The 15,441-nt window shown below is 35.0% G+C and overlaps 1 protein-coding gene across 2 annotated transcripts; it reads right to left on the bottom strand.

The window, feature by feature from the left end:
* Window positions 1-1,289: 1,289 nt before the first annotated feature.
* On the bottom strand, window positions 1,290-15,432 carry LOC128238458 (8-oxo-dGDP phosphatase NUDT18-like). Of its 2 annotated transcripts, none has more exons than XM_052954396.1 (8): window positions 15,334-15,430; window positions 13,725-13,835; window positions 10,939-11,099; window positions 10,129-10,252; window positions 6,529-6,625; window positions 4,407-4,553; window positions 3,958-4,063; window positions 1,290-2,473 (listed from the first exon to the last, which is right to left on the bottom strand). In XM_052954396.1, the coding sequence occupies exons 2-8, from the start codon at window positions 13,828-13,830 to the stop codon at window positions 2,213-2,215; spliced, it is 1,002 nt and encodes a 333-aa protein (XP_052810356.1). In that variant the 5' UTR covers window positions 13,831-13,835; window positions 15,334-15,430; the 3' UTR covers window positions 1,290-2,212. The 2 variants fall into 2 exon arrangements, with proteins under 2 accessions (XP_052810356.1, XP_052810355.1); XM_052954395.1 differs by lacking the exon at window positions 10,129-10,252 and adding an exon at window positions 7,304-7,427 and having other exon boundaries at window positions 1,297-2,473; window positions 15,334-15,432.
* Between the last annotated feature and the right edge of the window lie 9 nt (window positions 15,433-15,441).

Here is a 15,441-nt window from a genome sequence, read left to right as displayed (position 1 = left end):
CCATTCATGTGCCTGTGACTATTCCACTTTTTATGGTCCCAGATATTGGCTGTCTCAGTTTCATATCCAATGCATAACTCCTCGACCAATAGAAAGAATTTGAAAACTGCACAATTGGACACTACATGTTTTAGTGCCCTCTGCACATATTCAAGCCATGTTGATGCACCTTAAAATTCAAGGTCACTATCAGGGGTCAAAGGTCAGATAGGCATCACTTCTCTATGGTCCTCGATTTTAAAAATACTTAAAGGTGTTCTAAAGTGCACACTAGTAAGCCTTTGTTATGCAACACAGGAACAAATGTCAAATCTCTGTATTGATAACCGAACATATTTTACTGTTAAGCTCAGGTCCTCATGCATAAAACATCTTAATTCATTTCTCGAGTCGATTTTTTCATAGTCAAATTTAAGGAAATGTATAAATGTTTTAAACATAAAATTACGGGCTTTTTTTCAATTAAATCCCTGAAAATATTGTAATTTAGAAATAATTAAATCATATGAATAGTGAGATACAGTCCAAACTTTAATGTCGACGTCGGATATCTCAACTTTCTGGTTGTGTCGACTTTTTTCTCCGCTCCCGAATTTTTTTCTTCTTATTCTTTATAAGAATTTTATTGTGTCAAATTTTCTATATCAATTTTTTCGCTATGTCAACCTATTTCAGTCCCTGTGGTCGAATTTCACACATTTTCCTTGTTCCTTATGTCAAACTGTAGATCGAGTTGTAGGTGCGAAAATATTCACGATGGTTTGCAGAATGTTGCTTAATTACTGTGCGTGTCCAAATAACAAACTGTCATAATTGGAGGTTAATTGGTAAGTGTAAATAATTAAAGTTGTAGACTTATGTGTTTGATTAAAGAGACATTTATTGCTCAAGCTATTTATTGAAAAGCACAAGGATGCCGATAACATCATTGGAAAATTCGACAACATTGAAAGTAACGTGTCAAAGAAATTTCTCTTCACTGCATGTAGAAAACAACCAGGATTACAGCCTTTTTCAACTAGTTAAAATTTAATCTTGAAAAAATTGAATTCTGTATCTTATTTCAATAATACGTTTGCTGTTTTCATGATGGTAACAAGACCGTTCAATTGCAGAAGTCAGCAATAAATCGAACTCGTATGTGTTGTGACTGGTTTTTATAATTTGGATGTGTCGAATGTTCGTTATCTCAACTTTTTTCCCTAGGTCCCGACATAACAAGTTTCGACTGTACTTGAATTAGGAAAATGGCTTGGAGTTAGGAACTGACTTGAGATGTTTTATGAATACCAGCCCTGGAGTTCATCAAAACATATTGGTAACTACAATATCAAGGTAGATGAAACAATTTATTATTTAAAATAAATATCACAATATGGCTAACAAACAGGAAGAAATAAAATAAACCCACAATCTGTATCTCGTTTGCTGTTGCAAGTTGCAATAGAGGATTTTAAAACTTTGTAAAATATCTTCACCATGATAAGCTGGTCATGTGCAAGACCCATGCAGCTAGGTCAAAGATCAAGGTCATATTCAAGGTCATTTGTCAAAATTACATGTAGTTTGGCCTGTCTTGTCTTCAACTTGGTCATGCATTTGGAAATTTTAAAATAACATTCATGTGTTGGCACAAACAACCATGTTTGAACAAAGCCAAAACAACACAAGTTTCATATTCATAAAAACAGTTGGGTATTTAATTTCACAACCTTTTACAGAACTGTTTTAGCATGTCAATATAGTGGCAGGGTTGACATTGTTGGCATTTGTCGACAAAGCTCTAGCAAATTTAGAGCATATAGATTTACACTTTTCCATCTGAATGCCTATGGATCCTCTGTCAGTTTGCTCAAACCTGACAACATAAATTGAAAACCTGGATTTCACCTGCAGATCATTCTATATACAACACTATTTCTATCACATTCATTTCTAGTAAATGACATTATTGAGTTGTTTGAAATTTAAAAAAAAAAAATTAATGACGAAGAACCAACAATAATGCATATCTGAAGTCGTCAGCAGAATAAAATATTTAAAAATGTTTAATCCCAGTCAATCCTTGCTCAAAGTCCCTAATTGCCAACAATAGTATCCTTGTTAGAGTCCCTAATTGCCACCAAAAAGTCCTTGTTCAGTCCCTAATTGCCACCAAAAAAACCTTGTTCATAGTTTCTAATTGCCAACAAAAAGTCCTTGTTCAGGATTCCTAATTGCCTACAATAGGTATAAGTAAATTCTTAGAAAATATCCTTTTATCCATTTCTTCCAACAATTGAGAATCAGTGAGTGTATGCCAAGCATAGTCTGCGTGCTTCACCTCCACCAGCGTGTCAAGAAGATGTTCAGGAACTATGTACACAACGGTGACACACAATCCGTCATGTTCACGGCTCGGAATGCCACAATGTTCTAGAGTCAACATGCCTTCAGATTTCAATTGCGTTGTGGAAGAGGTTTGGAATATTTCCTGGAAAATAATAAAATCAAAACATACATGTAGCAGTGTGCTCATTTAACAAGGCAATGATGTAGACCTGACCAACATATGGATTAACTGGTCATTTTTTTTCTTGTTAAACATCACCTAAATAGTAAAATTTCAATACTTTATGAAAACAATTGAACAGCAAAATAACATGGAACAAACTGCATATATTAAGCCCTTGATCATATTAAAGTTTGCAGTAGACCAAAACCACTTAAAACTAATCCTCTTTTTTTTAAAAATCATTTGATGATACGTTGCTGATTTTTTGTTTGTATCCATTTTTAAATGAAAGCAAGTTAAATATCTGTTTGAATAATATTCCATAAAATCACTCTTATGCATATGAAAGGAGATTTACCGGTAAGAATATTGTTCTTGATTTTATGACTGTCATTTTGTGGTGTTCGATTGCGTTTCTGATAATTTACCAGATTTATTCCTGTTTATGTCATATAGTGTTAAGATTTATAAACCATTATTCCACTGTAATATTTTACACAGGATTCAAATGGTTTCCATTCGAGATCAATAAAAGCAAAAGCGGGTGTGGTTCTCGGTTTTGATAAAACTAACAGAGCTAATCTTACCAGCACTTTATTTTATTTTTTTTGCCTGTCTTCATATTGAATAGCAGTAGTCAACATTGGCATGATATATGAATTACAGAAAGGCAGTTTCTACTCAAGTGTAAGATATAAGGATAGTCTTTTGAGCAGCAATATTTTTAGGGTCTTCAAATATGATGACCCCCAAGGCTATAATATTATTCTGACTTTTAAAAAAACAAAACAAGAAGTGAATAAAAGAACAATTATACTCTCTGTGTGTATATCATGTGATAAATTATGTCATATATGCTACATTGGAAGGCAACATTTTGCTTAAAATGAAGTCTTAAAATAAAGATATCTTTTCTATTACTTAACTATTTTAAATGAAACAAAGGGCAGTCTATGCCGCTTGAAGAGCCCCGTCTAAGTTTTAATACCGAAGTTTGATAAGGTGATTATTTTCATCAAACACTTCGACAAACCTGTTTCCAAACTAAAGTATTGGCAGTGCTTCGTCAGATGGCCATTTTTGTGACAAGGTTTGTCAAGTGTTTTAAGGAACTAAATTCTCAATCAAACTCTGGTAAAAGACCGAAGGTGGAGGTCCGTGAGTGGCGTAGACTGTGCTATGTTTTATTTAAAATGGTGAAGAAATAGTGAAGTTATCTTTGATTAAAGTCTTCATTCGAAGCAAAATATTGGCTTCTGTCGCAGCATCTATGACTCAATTTATCATGAGGAATACACACACTGATAATTATAAGGTTATCAATACAGTAGCCTAAGTTTTTAATGGGATAAGTTGAACATGACAGGTAGTGTATGAATCATTTCGGAAAAGATACATTTATCTCATTGGCTGGCATTCACTTTTCTGATATTAGGTATATATACACTATTGAATATGTGTACCTGTATCCATGGTTTCAGGGCAATAAACAGGGTCATACTCTTTGGGTTGAGTTGTATGACGGGTAAACAATGTCGGCCTTTCCCAGAACATAGAACATCCACAGACCTAGGGTTAAAACACAGTCATGTACATTACATGGAAATGCACAATTCACAAACAAAAGACTGTTTTATTAGTATCGAAGTATATACATGTAAACAATATTCTCTGAGTTTTCACAAGTCAAGTACCATGGTAATTCACTATAAAACATTCTTCATAGTTTCATTTAGTCAGGTAACCGCATACAGTGTTAAACCTAGTTTTATAATATAAAAGACAGAGCACTTGTATTTAAGATAAAATTAAAAGAATAAATTGTCTCCAATGATATCTGATCTTTTTCTCATGTGAAGAATGAAACTATATAACAAAACATTCAAAGGCGTCTAAATTTGATAATTCCTACCCATTGTGTGTCCTCCTAAGAATGACAGGTCTTTGCAGTAGATGTCGGTGAGGCTGAATTCCAACTTGGTAAGCTGGGTGTTGACAGTCCTTTGACCTAGATAGGTAGTCCTGAGCCAAATCCATGACCTTAAAAAAATCCTGACCCCTGCAAGAAAAGAAAAGTTTGGCTTTGCATCCAAAGAGAGGAAGAAGACACACATCCTTAACCTGGAATATACCTAGTGGTGGTGCAATGATTGAAAATATAAATTTAATAATTGTTAATGAATGTCAAAAATCAGCAATCATCAATTATGACCATAACATCATAATACAAGAGGCCCCTGAAGGCCTATGCTCTACTAACATGGCTCTTGTGGTCATTTTCAATCCAGAGCATATATGTAGGGAACATACTTATATATCACTGGGAACATTTTATGTTTAGATTAGCTTAAATCATAGCATGTTCAACATGTGAGGACAGAAAATGTAGTACAGTAAAACTGCAATCGCTCGAGGTCGCTGTGGACCGAGCCTAAACCTAGAGGGAACAGATGTTTCGAACAACCCGATTTTCAATTCTCCAGTCTGTTATGAAAAATATTTCAGTGTATTTCGAGTATTAAGTAGTCTGTTTACTAAGACACCGATTATGTGTTGCGTTGTGGAAATCGCTCATATGTTCAAAGGCTGTCGTTTACAATGTGTATACTAAATATAGAAATATCGATAAATCAATTTTATTTTACAAAATGGTCAAATTGCAAAGCAAAGTGACAAAAGGGAATCCTTTTCAGAGATTCCTATGTTGGATCGATATGGTAGTGTTTATTCATATTTTTATTATTCATTTACATTTCTCAAAATGTACTTCTCGTCATTAACTTCTCATAATTATCTTCTAAAATGCCCATATCAACTGATATCGGTCATGCGTTCACAGTGTTAAACAGTTTTTCACACCTTATCAATTGCCTTTCAACTGTCTTTGCAATTGTTACAACTTGCGAAAATTTTAATACCTAGCAATTATTTGTTTAGTTTACACGCGTTCGGGCAAAAGTGTGAAATTATGACTTCGAGGGAACCATAAGGTTTTGTGCATGATTTGCGTACTTGGGACCGAGAATATTGCTCGACTCCTCGACAAAATTAGGTTTTGATGCAGCTTAGGTATATTTTATATGAAAATAGAAGGAAAAAAGTTCGGGGCCAAGCTCCGACCTCGAGGGAACGCTGGTTCTCAAACGACCGCTTGTTCGCACGACCGCAGTTTTATTGTATACAGATTAGTTGAATGAACTATTTTAATATGTGCAAGTGCCAGCAGTTCATATCCAATGCCTGTACATACTAGAAACGGCACACATTCATTTTGAACCATATATTTTAAAGGGACTCGCTCTTGTTTTTGGACCAAATATTATTTTTCCCTGTAATTCATCTGAAAGCACTTATTCTATCTTTATTTTACTTTATGATACCAAAATTTCAGACAAAAATACAATTAAAGTATAAAAATATTTTGGTTTTAGTGGGGTGCAAACCCACGTCAGTTAAGTAAAAAACAACAACGGCACCTTAACCTCTAGGCCACAAGCACATATTCAACAGTTGATGGATCTTTTGACCTTTTAAGAATACAACAATTACATTACTTGATAATGTCATTCAAGCATTACACTTCAAACAAATACTTAATCCCATTAGAAATGGTATTCAAAATGTTGGTCTTCAAAGATGATATTTGAGAAAAAATCAACATTTGCTGAAGGGTACCAGCTGTCAGTATGTTTCTACACTTCTAATGATTTGCCACTCTTAATTTCGTTATACAATTTATTTCTTGTAAAATGTGCAGTTTACAAACCATGAGCGAGTCTCTCTCAGGGATAAAAGGAGACAAACACTACAATAATACACTACTATCTTTAACAATTGTCTCCCTTAAAGTATACGTTGACAAGGCTTCACCATTTCAACAGCGATAATCCACTCACACTTGAGCGAATCTGACTGGCAGAGCTCTTAGCTCTTAGCCTTTTTGTTTCAGAAAAGAAAATTTTAAGTTTTTTCCTTTATACCATTTTGTAACACCGGTGAGCTCAGATGCAGCAATAATTAATGCAATATAATACCTGAGGTTGAGAGTTCCATTTTTGATTTTGTCAATGTCAAACCACTGGGCCTGAAGTGATTCCTCATCTTGTTCAGCTAACGTCTTCAACTTCCCACCTGAAGAACATGAAATATATACTTATAATATGGACTTTGTGACTGGTCAAAATCATCTCATAACAATTTTATGTAAGATAACCTCTGCTCCAATCACTCCCATAGCAATTTTTTTGATATTTGTGTGAAGAAATAAAAATTAAATAGTGTGGTATCTACAATTTTAGTAGGAAATGCAAGAATACTGAGTATCTTAGGATTTGTCATGTGCATACACATTTTCATCAAAATAAAACAGTAAATATCTTTTCTAATAGATAACTATGTATATAGTTATACATATTTTAACTAGCAAACAGATTTATACCAATGTGATATAACTTTTTTGTATTGATCATTCAAATATTTAAATATTGCAACATGTATATCATCCACTTCTCACATCAAGTAAATTGAACTTGTTGAGTTTGTTCGAAAATATCTTTAATAATTCAATTTAAAATTGTTGACAAATTGTTTAATAGTTCAATTTAAAATTGTTGAGAAATTTCGACAAATGGCAATTGGTCAACAGAAAGCTTATGTTGGCTAAACAGATATTCTAAATGCTTGACTTGGGGGAAAAAATCAGGTTTTTATTAAAGCGACACTAAACATAGAGACAGATAGAACATTTCGAAATTACCTACATACAGAAATGATATGACCAACAAGATAGTTTTGTGCATGTGTCCATACCAGATGGTCTGGCAATGAAGCAGATCCTGAACCAAGACAGAGAGTCGTACATTTCTATGGCAACCAGAGACACCACATCCACCTCGACACCGGCTTCCTCTAAAATCTCACGCTTCACGCCATCCTAAATAGAAACACAGTTCTCATGCTCTAGAAAGTTACTAGTAACAATTCCAAGAGTTTAGAGTACCCCTTTCCTGCATCAACTTGAACCCCTACTGCACAAATAAGGATAACAAGACCTGTCATAGGACTGTCCATCACAAATGCACTGCTTTGGCCTTGTCAGTGACAGCCAAGTGACCTCTACCCTAGTAATATCTGCTTTAATAAAGCAATAGAAAAAAGTATGAAAACAATAACAAAATAAATGAAACTGAGTTATTAATTGCTTATTTATAGTGGCTTAATTGTTTAGACAGCTGAAAGAAGATATAAATCACTCTCAAGTTTGTTTCCAGGGTAGATGTCTATGAGTAGCCCTGCCTAACTCTAACCTACAACCTCTGGGTGAGATGTGTGTCATACATAATGCCAACTGAGCACCGCTTTGTCAGAAACATATGGAAGATGATTAAACCGAGGTATTTAAGTAAAAATACAGTGATTATTGATCTTTGACATGCAAGAAAAAATCAACAGGGGTCATCTTCTGGTCAATGCCAATCTATAACTGAAGTTTCATAGGCAAAGGACAATGGCAAACTAGCACTGAAGTTTGATGGTCCTAAGTAAACTGTTATTGTGCAGACAAAATGTTTGTAAGGGTGTTGACTGTGAACTTTACCTCCAACCTATTGACCTTAAAATCAACAGGGATCATCTGCTGTCCATCCTACCACAAAAATTGCATGGTCCTAGGTCAAGCCTTTATCAAGATATTGTGCAAGACTGTTGACCATGACCTTGACCTACTAACAACAAAATCAATAGGATCATCTATTCGCCATGGGCAGCATTCGAATGAAGTTTGGTTGTCTAACTGTTTTCAAGTACTTGTACAACAAAGCTTTGCAATGGACAGACACACGGATGGGTGGACGGTGTGAATACTATAAGCCATCCTTAAGGGGCATAACTAAAATAGCAATAATCCCTGGATTTAATAGAATTTTGTTAACAACTGTAGACATATATCATACATTATAATAAATTACTACTGTGACTTATAACATTAAACAGTTTAAACCACACTCAATATTTATAAGCTCAATTATATATATATATCTTCTTCTAATTCTCTGTGATGATATCATAAAGGCACAAATCTGTTCACTATTTAAGAAATACTTTTGTTTGGAAAGGAACTTAGCATTTCAAGTTCTTGCAACAATGCTTTACCTTGACTTTTACATCTCCCCAATTCAGCAATTTAATTTCCAATCAAGGGTAACATCTTAAGCCTGTCGATAAATTTCACACATCAAAGAAACCTACATCCATCATTTACTTTCCTATGGAACTAACTACTGAAGAGGCAAAGCATCCACATACATGTATACTGATTAAATAAGGCATATCAACAATGGTGCAGTGCAATGACAAACCAAACTCTATGAAGTGATAAAACTGACTGTTTGAATCAGCTGTTTTGGCAGTAAATATGGACATATGGAAATATAGTCTCTTCAGTACAAAATTACCTCGCATTTTTTACTGACAAACACAGTACGCTACATTTATTTGCAAACAAGAGTATATCTAGGAAATAATTGCTCACTCAAATTCACAGCAAAAGTATATATGCTCTTACAGATAAAAACAAAGCCTTTATAAACACACCAAAGTAAAGAATATTTAAAGGTAATAATTATTGATTACATTACCACAGCATAATCAATGTATTACTTCCAAATCGCAAAAAGTATTTTGAAATGTTGCATTGACATATTGAACATCTTTTAATTATTAAATATACTTTTTAAGGGTGATAAAAGTCTTTAAAGCTGCACTCTCACAGATTGATGGATTTGACAACTTTTTTTTTTTTACTTGGAACGAGACAATTTTTGCAAATAATGGAAAGCAGATATATATGACGGCTGACAAAAACATAGATCGTAGATTTTCATATTTAAGTTCAAAAACGATGTTTTATGCATTTTTTTTAAAAACTGTAAGTAATGGTTTAAGCCATAAAACATTAATTTTCGAAACAGAACTATGAAAATCTGATTTTTTGTCAGCAATCTTTAATCATTGATTTGCAGATATTTACGCAAAAATTTGCTTGTGTTAAAAATGGTATATCTGTGAGAGTGCAGCTTTAAGGTAAATGGTCAGATTATTTATCAGCTGGTTTGTTTTTTGCTTTTTAATCAACATAAACATTAAAATGTTGACAACCTGCAATGCAATGTTGACATTTTTTTCCATAATAATGGATTTTGTTTAGAAATATGCTATACAAAACAGGAGATATACATATTAAGCTACAGAGGTCCAGAGGATAGGCCTTTGATTTCAGTTACAAGTTCAAATTGCTGTTGGTAGAAATTGTTTTTATTTTATTTTTTCTCTTTTTATTTTTGTTTATTCTAAATTTAAAGAATTAATTTCCTTTCAAACTTCGTATTTTTTTCTTATTTGTTTTAGATCTGTTTTAAATATCTGTATTTAATAACTTAATCAGTATTTAATGGTCCCTCTCAGTTATATATACAATTTTTAAATGTATCAAGATGAATATAACATTTGGTCATATTAACTATATATTCCACAATGTTACTATGTCTGGAGATAAAAGCTAGACAAAAGCTAAGCTACATATGGTTACTTCTAGTTTTGAAGCACTAAACACCACACTTGAAAACAACAAGAGCTACCTTTGCAGTGACCAACAAACACAAGCCTAATCCACCTTCTTGAGATCTTCATTTGAACTTTGAGCAATGTCAAGCATTCCATTTTAATTCCAGTTTCTTCCAAAACCTCACGCTTTACAGCATCCTGAATATTAAATTTTCAAATAAAGACCCAAAAAGTAGTACTTCAAATGATTAACAGAGACATAGCATACATATTGTATGAAGATTTTTTTCTAAATATATAAAAATCTGATACATCATAGAGAAAAGAAGAAGACATAGAAAATGACATATGGGTTACTTATTTCAAAGTTAACCTGTATGATACACCATTATCTCACCATGTAAATCAAGCTTTAAGAAAACATTTATATATCTAACAAGCTTCATTTTGTGAGTTTGTTGTTAGTTGCATGCAAAGTTCCTACTTAGAGCTAGGACGAAAACTTACGCAGAGGAATATGAGAAATCCACCTAACAGTTAGCCAGCTTTCAGAAAGCTCTAGTAATCTTAGTGTTAAATGTTGATGCCTGGTGCCTACATACAAATTTTAAATAATATCGTTTGAAAGGTATTTGCTTGCTGATTCCTTATGTGTAAATTACCAAAAAATCCTTATAAAATAAGTCATTAGATTTGTTTATATTTGCTCTTTATTTCAACTGAAATTGGATTTCAACTGACCTATTTTGCGTCTATTTTTTTAATTTTTGCTTTTTTTACACAAAACCTTTTCAAATGATACAAATACCAGGCATCCAAGATCTGCATATCTTAGGGTCCAAATTTTCAAGGGCCATACTTTATAATTTTAATAAAAGCCTCACTATGAAGTTTTCCCCGGGTTCCATGCGCCCTGCAGGTATATACCACTGCCCTCGAATTCTTTCTTTCGCTTCTTGCATCAATAATAGCTGACCTGCTTCATTGAAAACCAGACCCATCGCTATATAGCCTACTGTGCGTTTAACAATGGGAACATAGTCAGCTGAAATATAGAATAATCACATAACTATAGGAACATACTGATCTGCCACCAATTTCCAGATAGCAAGAGTAAGCTATAAGCCCCTTATTTTTGTCGAATTATGAGCTGTTTAATATATCCATTTTGAAGTAAAAGAAGTTTTAATACAATGTATAGAAAAATACTGTCAGTATGTCTGATCTGAAATACAGAATATGGTAATCACTTCAATACAAGGTACAGTAACATACTGATCTAAAATACAGATTAAACACACAAGTATTACTATAACAAGAGCTGTCACAGTATGTGACAAATGCCCCGAATGTGACATTGACCTATGAACAAGGTCAGTACATGAAAAGTTAATCTTGCCTTTACGTGTCAAATACATATGGCAAGTTATTTTAAATTGCCTATGAACATAAAAAAACACCCATATTTGACAACCTACACTCTTATGTCCTTATATTCAGCATTCCATTGTGAATAAACACTAAGCGTATCTTTCACCTTAGAGGTAGGGACATGGGTCTTGCACGCGACATGTCGTCTTGGTATGTCAAACACATGTGGCAAGTTATTTTAAAATCTGTCCATACAAGAAAAAGATACAGCCCGGACACGACAACCTATACTCTATGTCCTTATATGCAGCATTCCATTGTGAATAAACACTAAATGTGACCTTGACCTTAGAGATAGGGAAACGGGTCTTGCAAGCAACACGTGGTCTTGGTATGTCAAACACATGTGGCAAGTCATTTTAAAATCTGTCCATACAAGAGAAAGTAACAGCCCGGACATGACAACCTTATTCTCTATGTCCTTATATATACAGCATTCCATTGTGAATAAACACTTAAGTGTGACTTTGACCTTAGAGGTAGGGAAACGGGTCTTGCAAGCAACACGTCATCTTGGTATGTGGAACACATGTGGCAAGTTATTTTAAAATCTGTCGATACAAGGGAAAGTTACAGCCCTGTCACGACAACCTATACTCTATGTCCTTATAAGCAGCACTCCATTGTGACCTTGACCTTAGAGGTAGGGACACGGGTCTTGCACACGATACGTCTTCTTGGTATGTGGAACACATGTGGCAAGTTATTTTAGAATCTGTCCATACAAGGGAAAGTTACAGCACGGACACGACAACCTATACTCTATGTCCTTATAAGCAGCAATCCATTGTGAATAAACACCTAAGTGTGACCTTGACCTTAGAGGTAGGGACACGGGTCTTGCACGCGACACATCTTCTTGGTATGTGGAACACATGTGGCAAGTTATTATAAAATCTGTCCATACAAGGGAAAACTACAGCCCGGACACGACAACCTATACTCTATGTCCTTGTATGTAGCACTCCATTGTGAATAAACACCTAAGTGTGAACTTGACCTTAAAGGTAGGGACATGGGTCTTGCATGCGACACGTGATCTTGGTATGTGGAACACATGTGGCAAGTTATTTTAAAATCTGTCGATACAAGGGAAAGTGAATAAACACCTAAGTGTGACCTTGACCTTAGAGGTAGGGACACGGGTCTTGCACTCGACACGTTGTCCTGGTATGTGGAACACATGTGGCAAGTTATTTTTAAATCTGTCCTTACAAGGGAAAATTACAGCCCGGACACGACAACCTATACTCTATGTCCTTATATGCAGCACTCCATTGTGAATAAACACTAAATGTGACCTTGACCTTAGAGGTAGGGACATGGTTCTTGCACGCGACACGTTGTCTAGGTATGTGGAACACACGTGGCAAGTTATTTTAAAATCTGTCCATACAAGAGAAAGTAACAGCCCGGACACGACAACCTATACTCTATGTCCTTATATGCAGCACTCCATTGTGAATAAACACTAAGTGTGACCTTGACCTTAGAGGTAGGGACACAGGTCTTGCACGCGACACATCGTCTTGGTATGTGGAACACACGTGGCAAGTTATTTTAAAATCTGTCCATACAAGGTAAAGTAACAGCCCGGACACGACAACCTATACTCTATGTCCTTATATGCAGCACTCCATTGTGAATAAACACTAAGTGTGACCTTGACCTTAGAGGTAGGGACACGGGTCTTGCACGCGACACGTCGTCTTTGTATGTGGAACACATGTTGCAAGTTATTTTAAAATCTGTCCTTACAAGGGAAAGTAACAGCCCGGACACGACAACCTATACTCTATGTCCTTATATGCAGCACTCCATTGTGAATAAACACTAAGTGTGACCTTGACCTTAGAGGTAGGGACACGGGTCTTGCACGCGACACGTCGTCTTTGTATGTGGAACACATGTTGCAAGTTATTTTAAAATCTGTCCTTACAAGGGAAAGTTACAGCCCGGACACGAGTTATTGAGCCGGAGACACGGACGGTGCGATTTTAATATGCCCACCTTCGGGGGCATAAAAACAAATCCAAGAATTATCTGTTCATAAAACTATTGGTTGGATAAATTGTGTTAAATTTCTTTATACATGTGCATGGAGATATTGTGATCATTGTTATCATAATCTTAGCTATATTGATCAATAACACAAACATCAAAAGTTTTGCCCACTATAATAAAAAAGATGAGTGTCTTTAAGAGGTAGACTTATCTCTACAAAAACACACGCACATACTTTCCTGTTGCACAAGGTATTTTGTAACAATGTCTTCATCCTGGTGGATGGGAACTACTTTTCCGTCCAGCAGTAACTTCAGGTCCTCCTCAATACTGCCACTCATGACTCCTTAAATAAGATGTAATGTAACTTATTTTAAAATGTACCACTTTGGTATGTCTCAATGTGCAATGTATGATATATATCGTTCTCAAATCTCAATGTATAAAATTTGCCTAAAACATTAAAATGACAACAAGGCAGCACTCCAAGCGATGTCTTGACACTAGTTCATTTCCTGAGTTTACCAAGGGGCAGAACCCTCAATTTTCATGCATGTTGGAAATATTTTAGGAGTAAAATAGAGATATTTGTTATCAATTTTTGTGTCCGGAGCAATACTAACATTCTAACTGTTTTTTTTGCGTCTGCAGTCAAAGATGTATCCTCTGCACCACAGAGGCTGGTTATTGTGTCAGATTGTAAACACATAGTAACATTTCAATGTTATTCATAATTGCATCAGATTTTGTTGACATTGCTGCTGTGATGCAACTTAAGACAATATTTGAATATTTATTCTTATATGTAAACATAGACATGAGCACAGGGATTTCTACAAGACCCAATTTCAGGAATTTTGCAAAATTCCATGTCTGATTTTCAGGAATTTTCTAGAAATAATGTTTGAAACCACATGTACAATGAGGTTTATTAATTGTATGTAGTTGATACCTCATATCCCATGGTTGGCTCCTTAGTACCCTCTGATGCCATTGTTACCCCTCCCATACTTTTGATTACACTTGAATTGTCTTTGTTTACAAATCTGTCGATGTTTTTACCCTTCCCATTGTCTGTATACACTGTAAGCACCCTTATTAAGACTTCCCATCGTCGTTATAAACACTCTTGATGCCGTTGTAAACCCTTCTCATTGTCATTGTCTACCTTTCTACCTGTTGTTAACCCCTCTTCTGCCATTACTACCATTTCAAAACCCGCTGCAGACTACCATGAAGCCATTGTTTGCACTTTTTCCACAGTTGTTACGCCTCCACTTGCCATTGTCAACACTGCTGCAGTCGTTACGCCTCCACTCGACACTGTCTACACTGCTGCTGTTGTAAACAAACCTGTTACCACTGCTACCGTTTCCGTCATCATTATTGCATACATTCCTGCTGCCCCTGATAAACTTCCGCTGCGGTTGTTACCCATTCTCTAGCTGTTATTTTAACTTATGCTGCTGTTGTTAACACTCCTGCTGTTGTGATACCTATCTCATTGGTGTTGTATACACTCCAGCCACCTTTGTGTACACTTTTGCAGCCATTGTTACCAATCCCCTAGCCATTGAAAACATACCTGTTGCCACTACCCCTTCCACCACCGTTGTATACATATACATGCCTGTCACAGTTATTTGCTCTCCAACCATCAGAATATGTATAAAATATCTTCAAAAATGAACTTTATATGATATCTTTAGAAAAAAGAAAAAAAATGTCAACGTGTTTTGCTATAATGTCTTATTTACTATATTAAAAAAATAAGAAAATGAACATTTAGCCAAAGGGCACCTTTGAGTGTTAAACGAGACATCTTCTTTCTTTTGCCTACTTACTTTTTTTCTATTTTGAAGACGTCAACATGAGTATTATTGACAAAGTTGATTGTCCAACTTGAAAGTGTTTACAAAAGCTGAGCTTGCTTTTATAAATACAGTGAATCG

Source organism: Mya arenaria, chromosome 6 (genome assembly GCF_026914265.1).
Source record: "Mya arenaria isolate MELC-2E11 chromosome 6, ASM2691426v1".
NCBI classification, from domain to species: Eukaryota; Metazoa; Mollusca; class Bivalvia; order Myida; family Myidae; genus Mya; species Mya arenaria.
This window is presented reverse-complemented; position numbering and strand designations above follow the sequence as displayed.

What these genes read in the sequence shown, in the direction of transcription:
- LOC128238458 (XM_052954395.1), bottom strand. Translation starts at nt 13,830, where the DNA reads ATGAGTGGCAGTATTGAGGAGGACCTGAAGTTACTGCTGGACGGAAAA. An exon ending in AATGGAACTCTCAACCTCAG is followed by an intron (nt 4,554 to 6,528) that starts GTATTATATTGC and finishes CTTTTCTTGCAG; the next exon opens with GGGTCAGGATTTTTTTAAGG. An exon ending in CTTAGGAGGACACACAATGG is followed by an intron (nt 4,064 to 4,406) that starts GTAGGAATTATC and finishes TTTTAACCCTAG; the next exon opens with GTCTGTGGATGTTCTATGTT.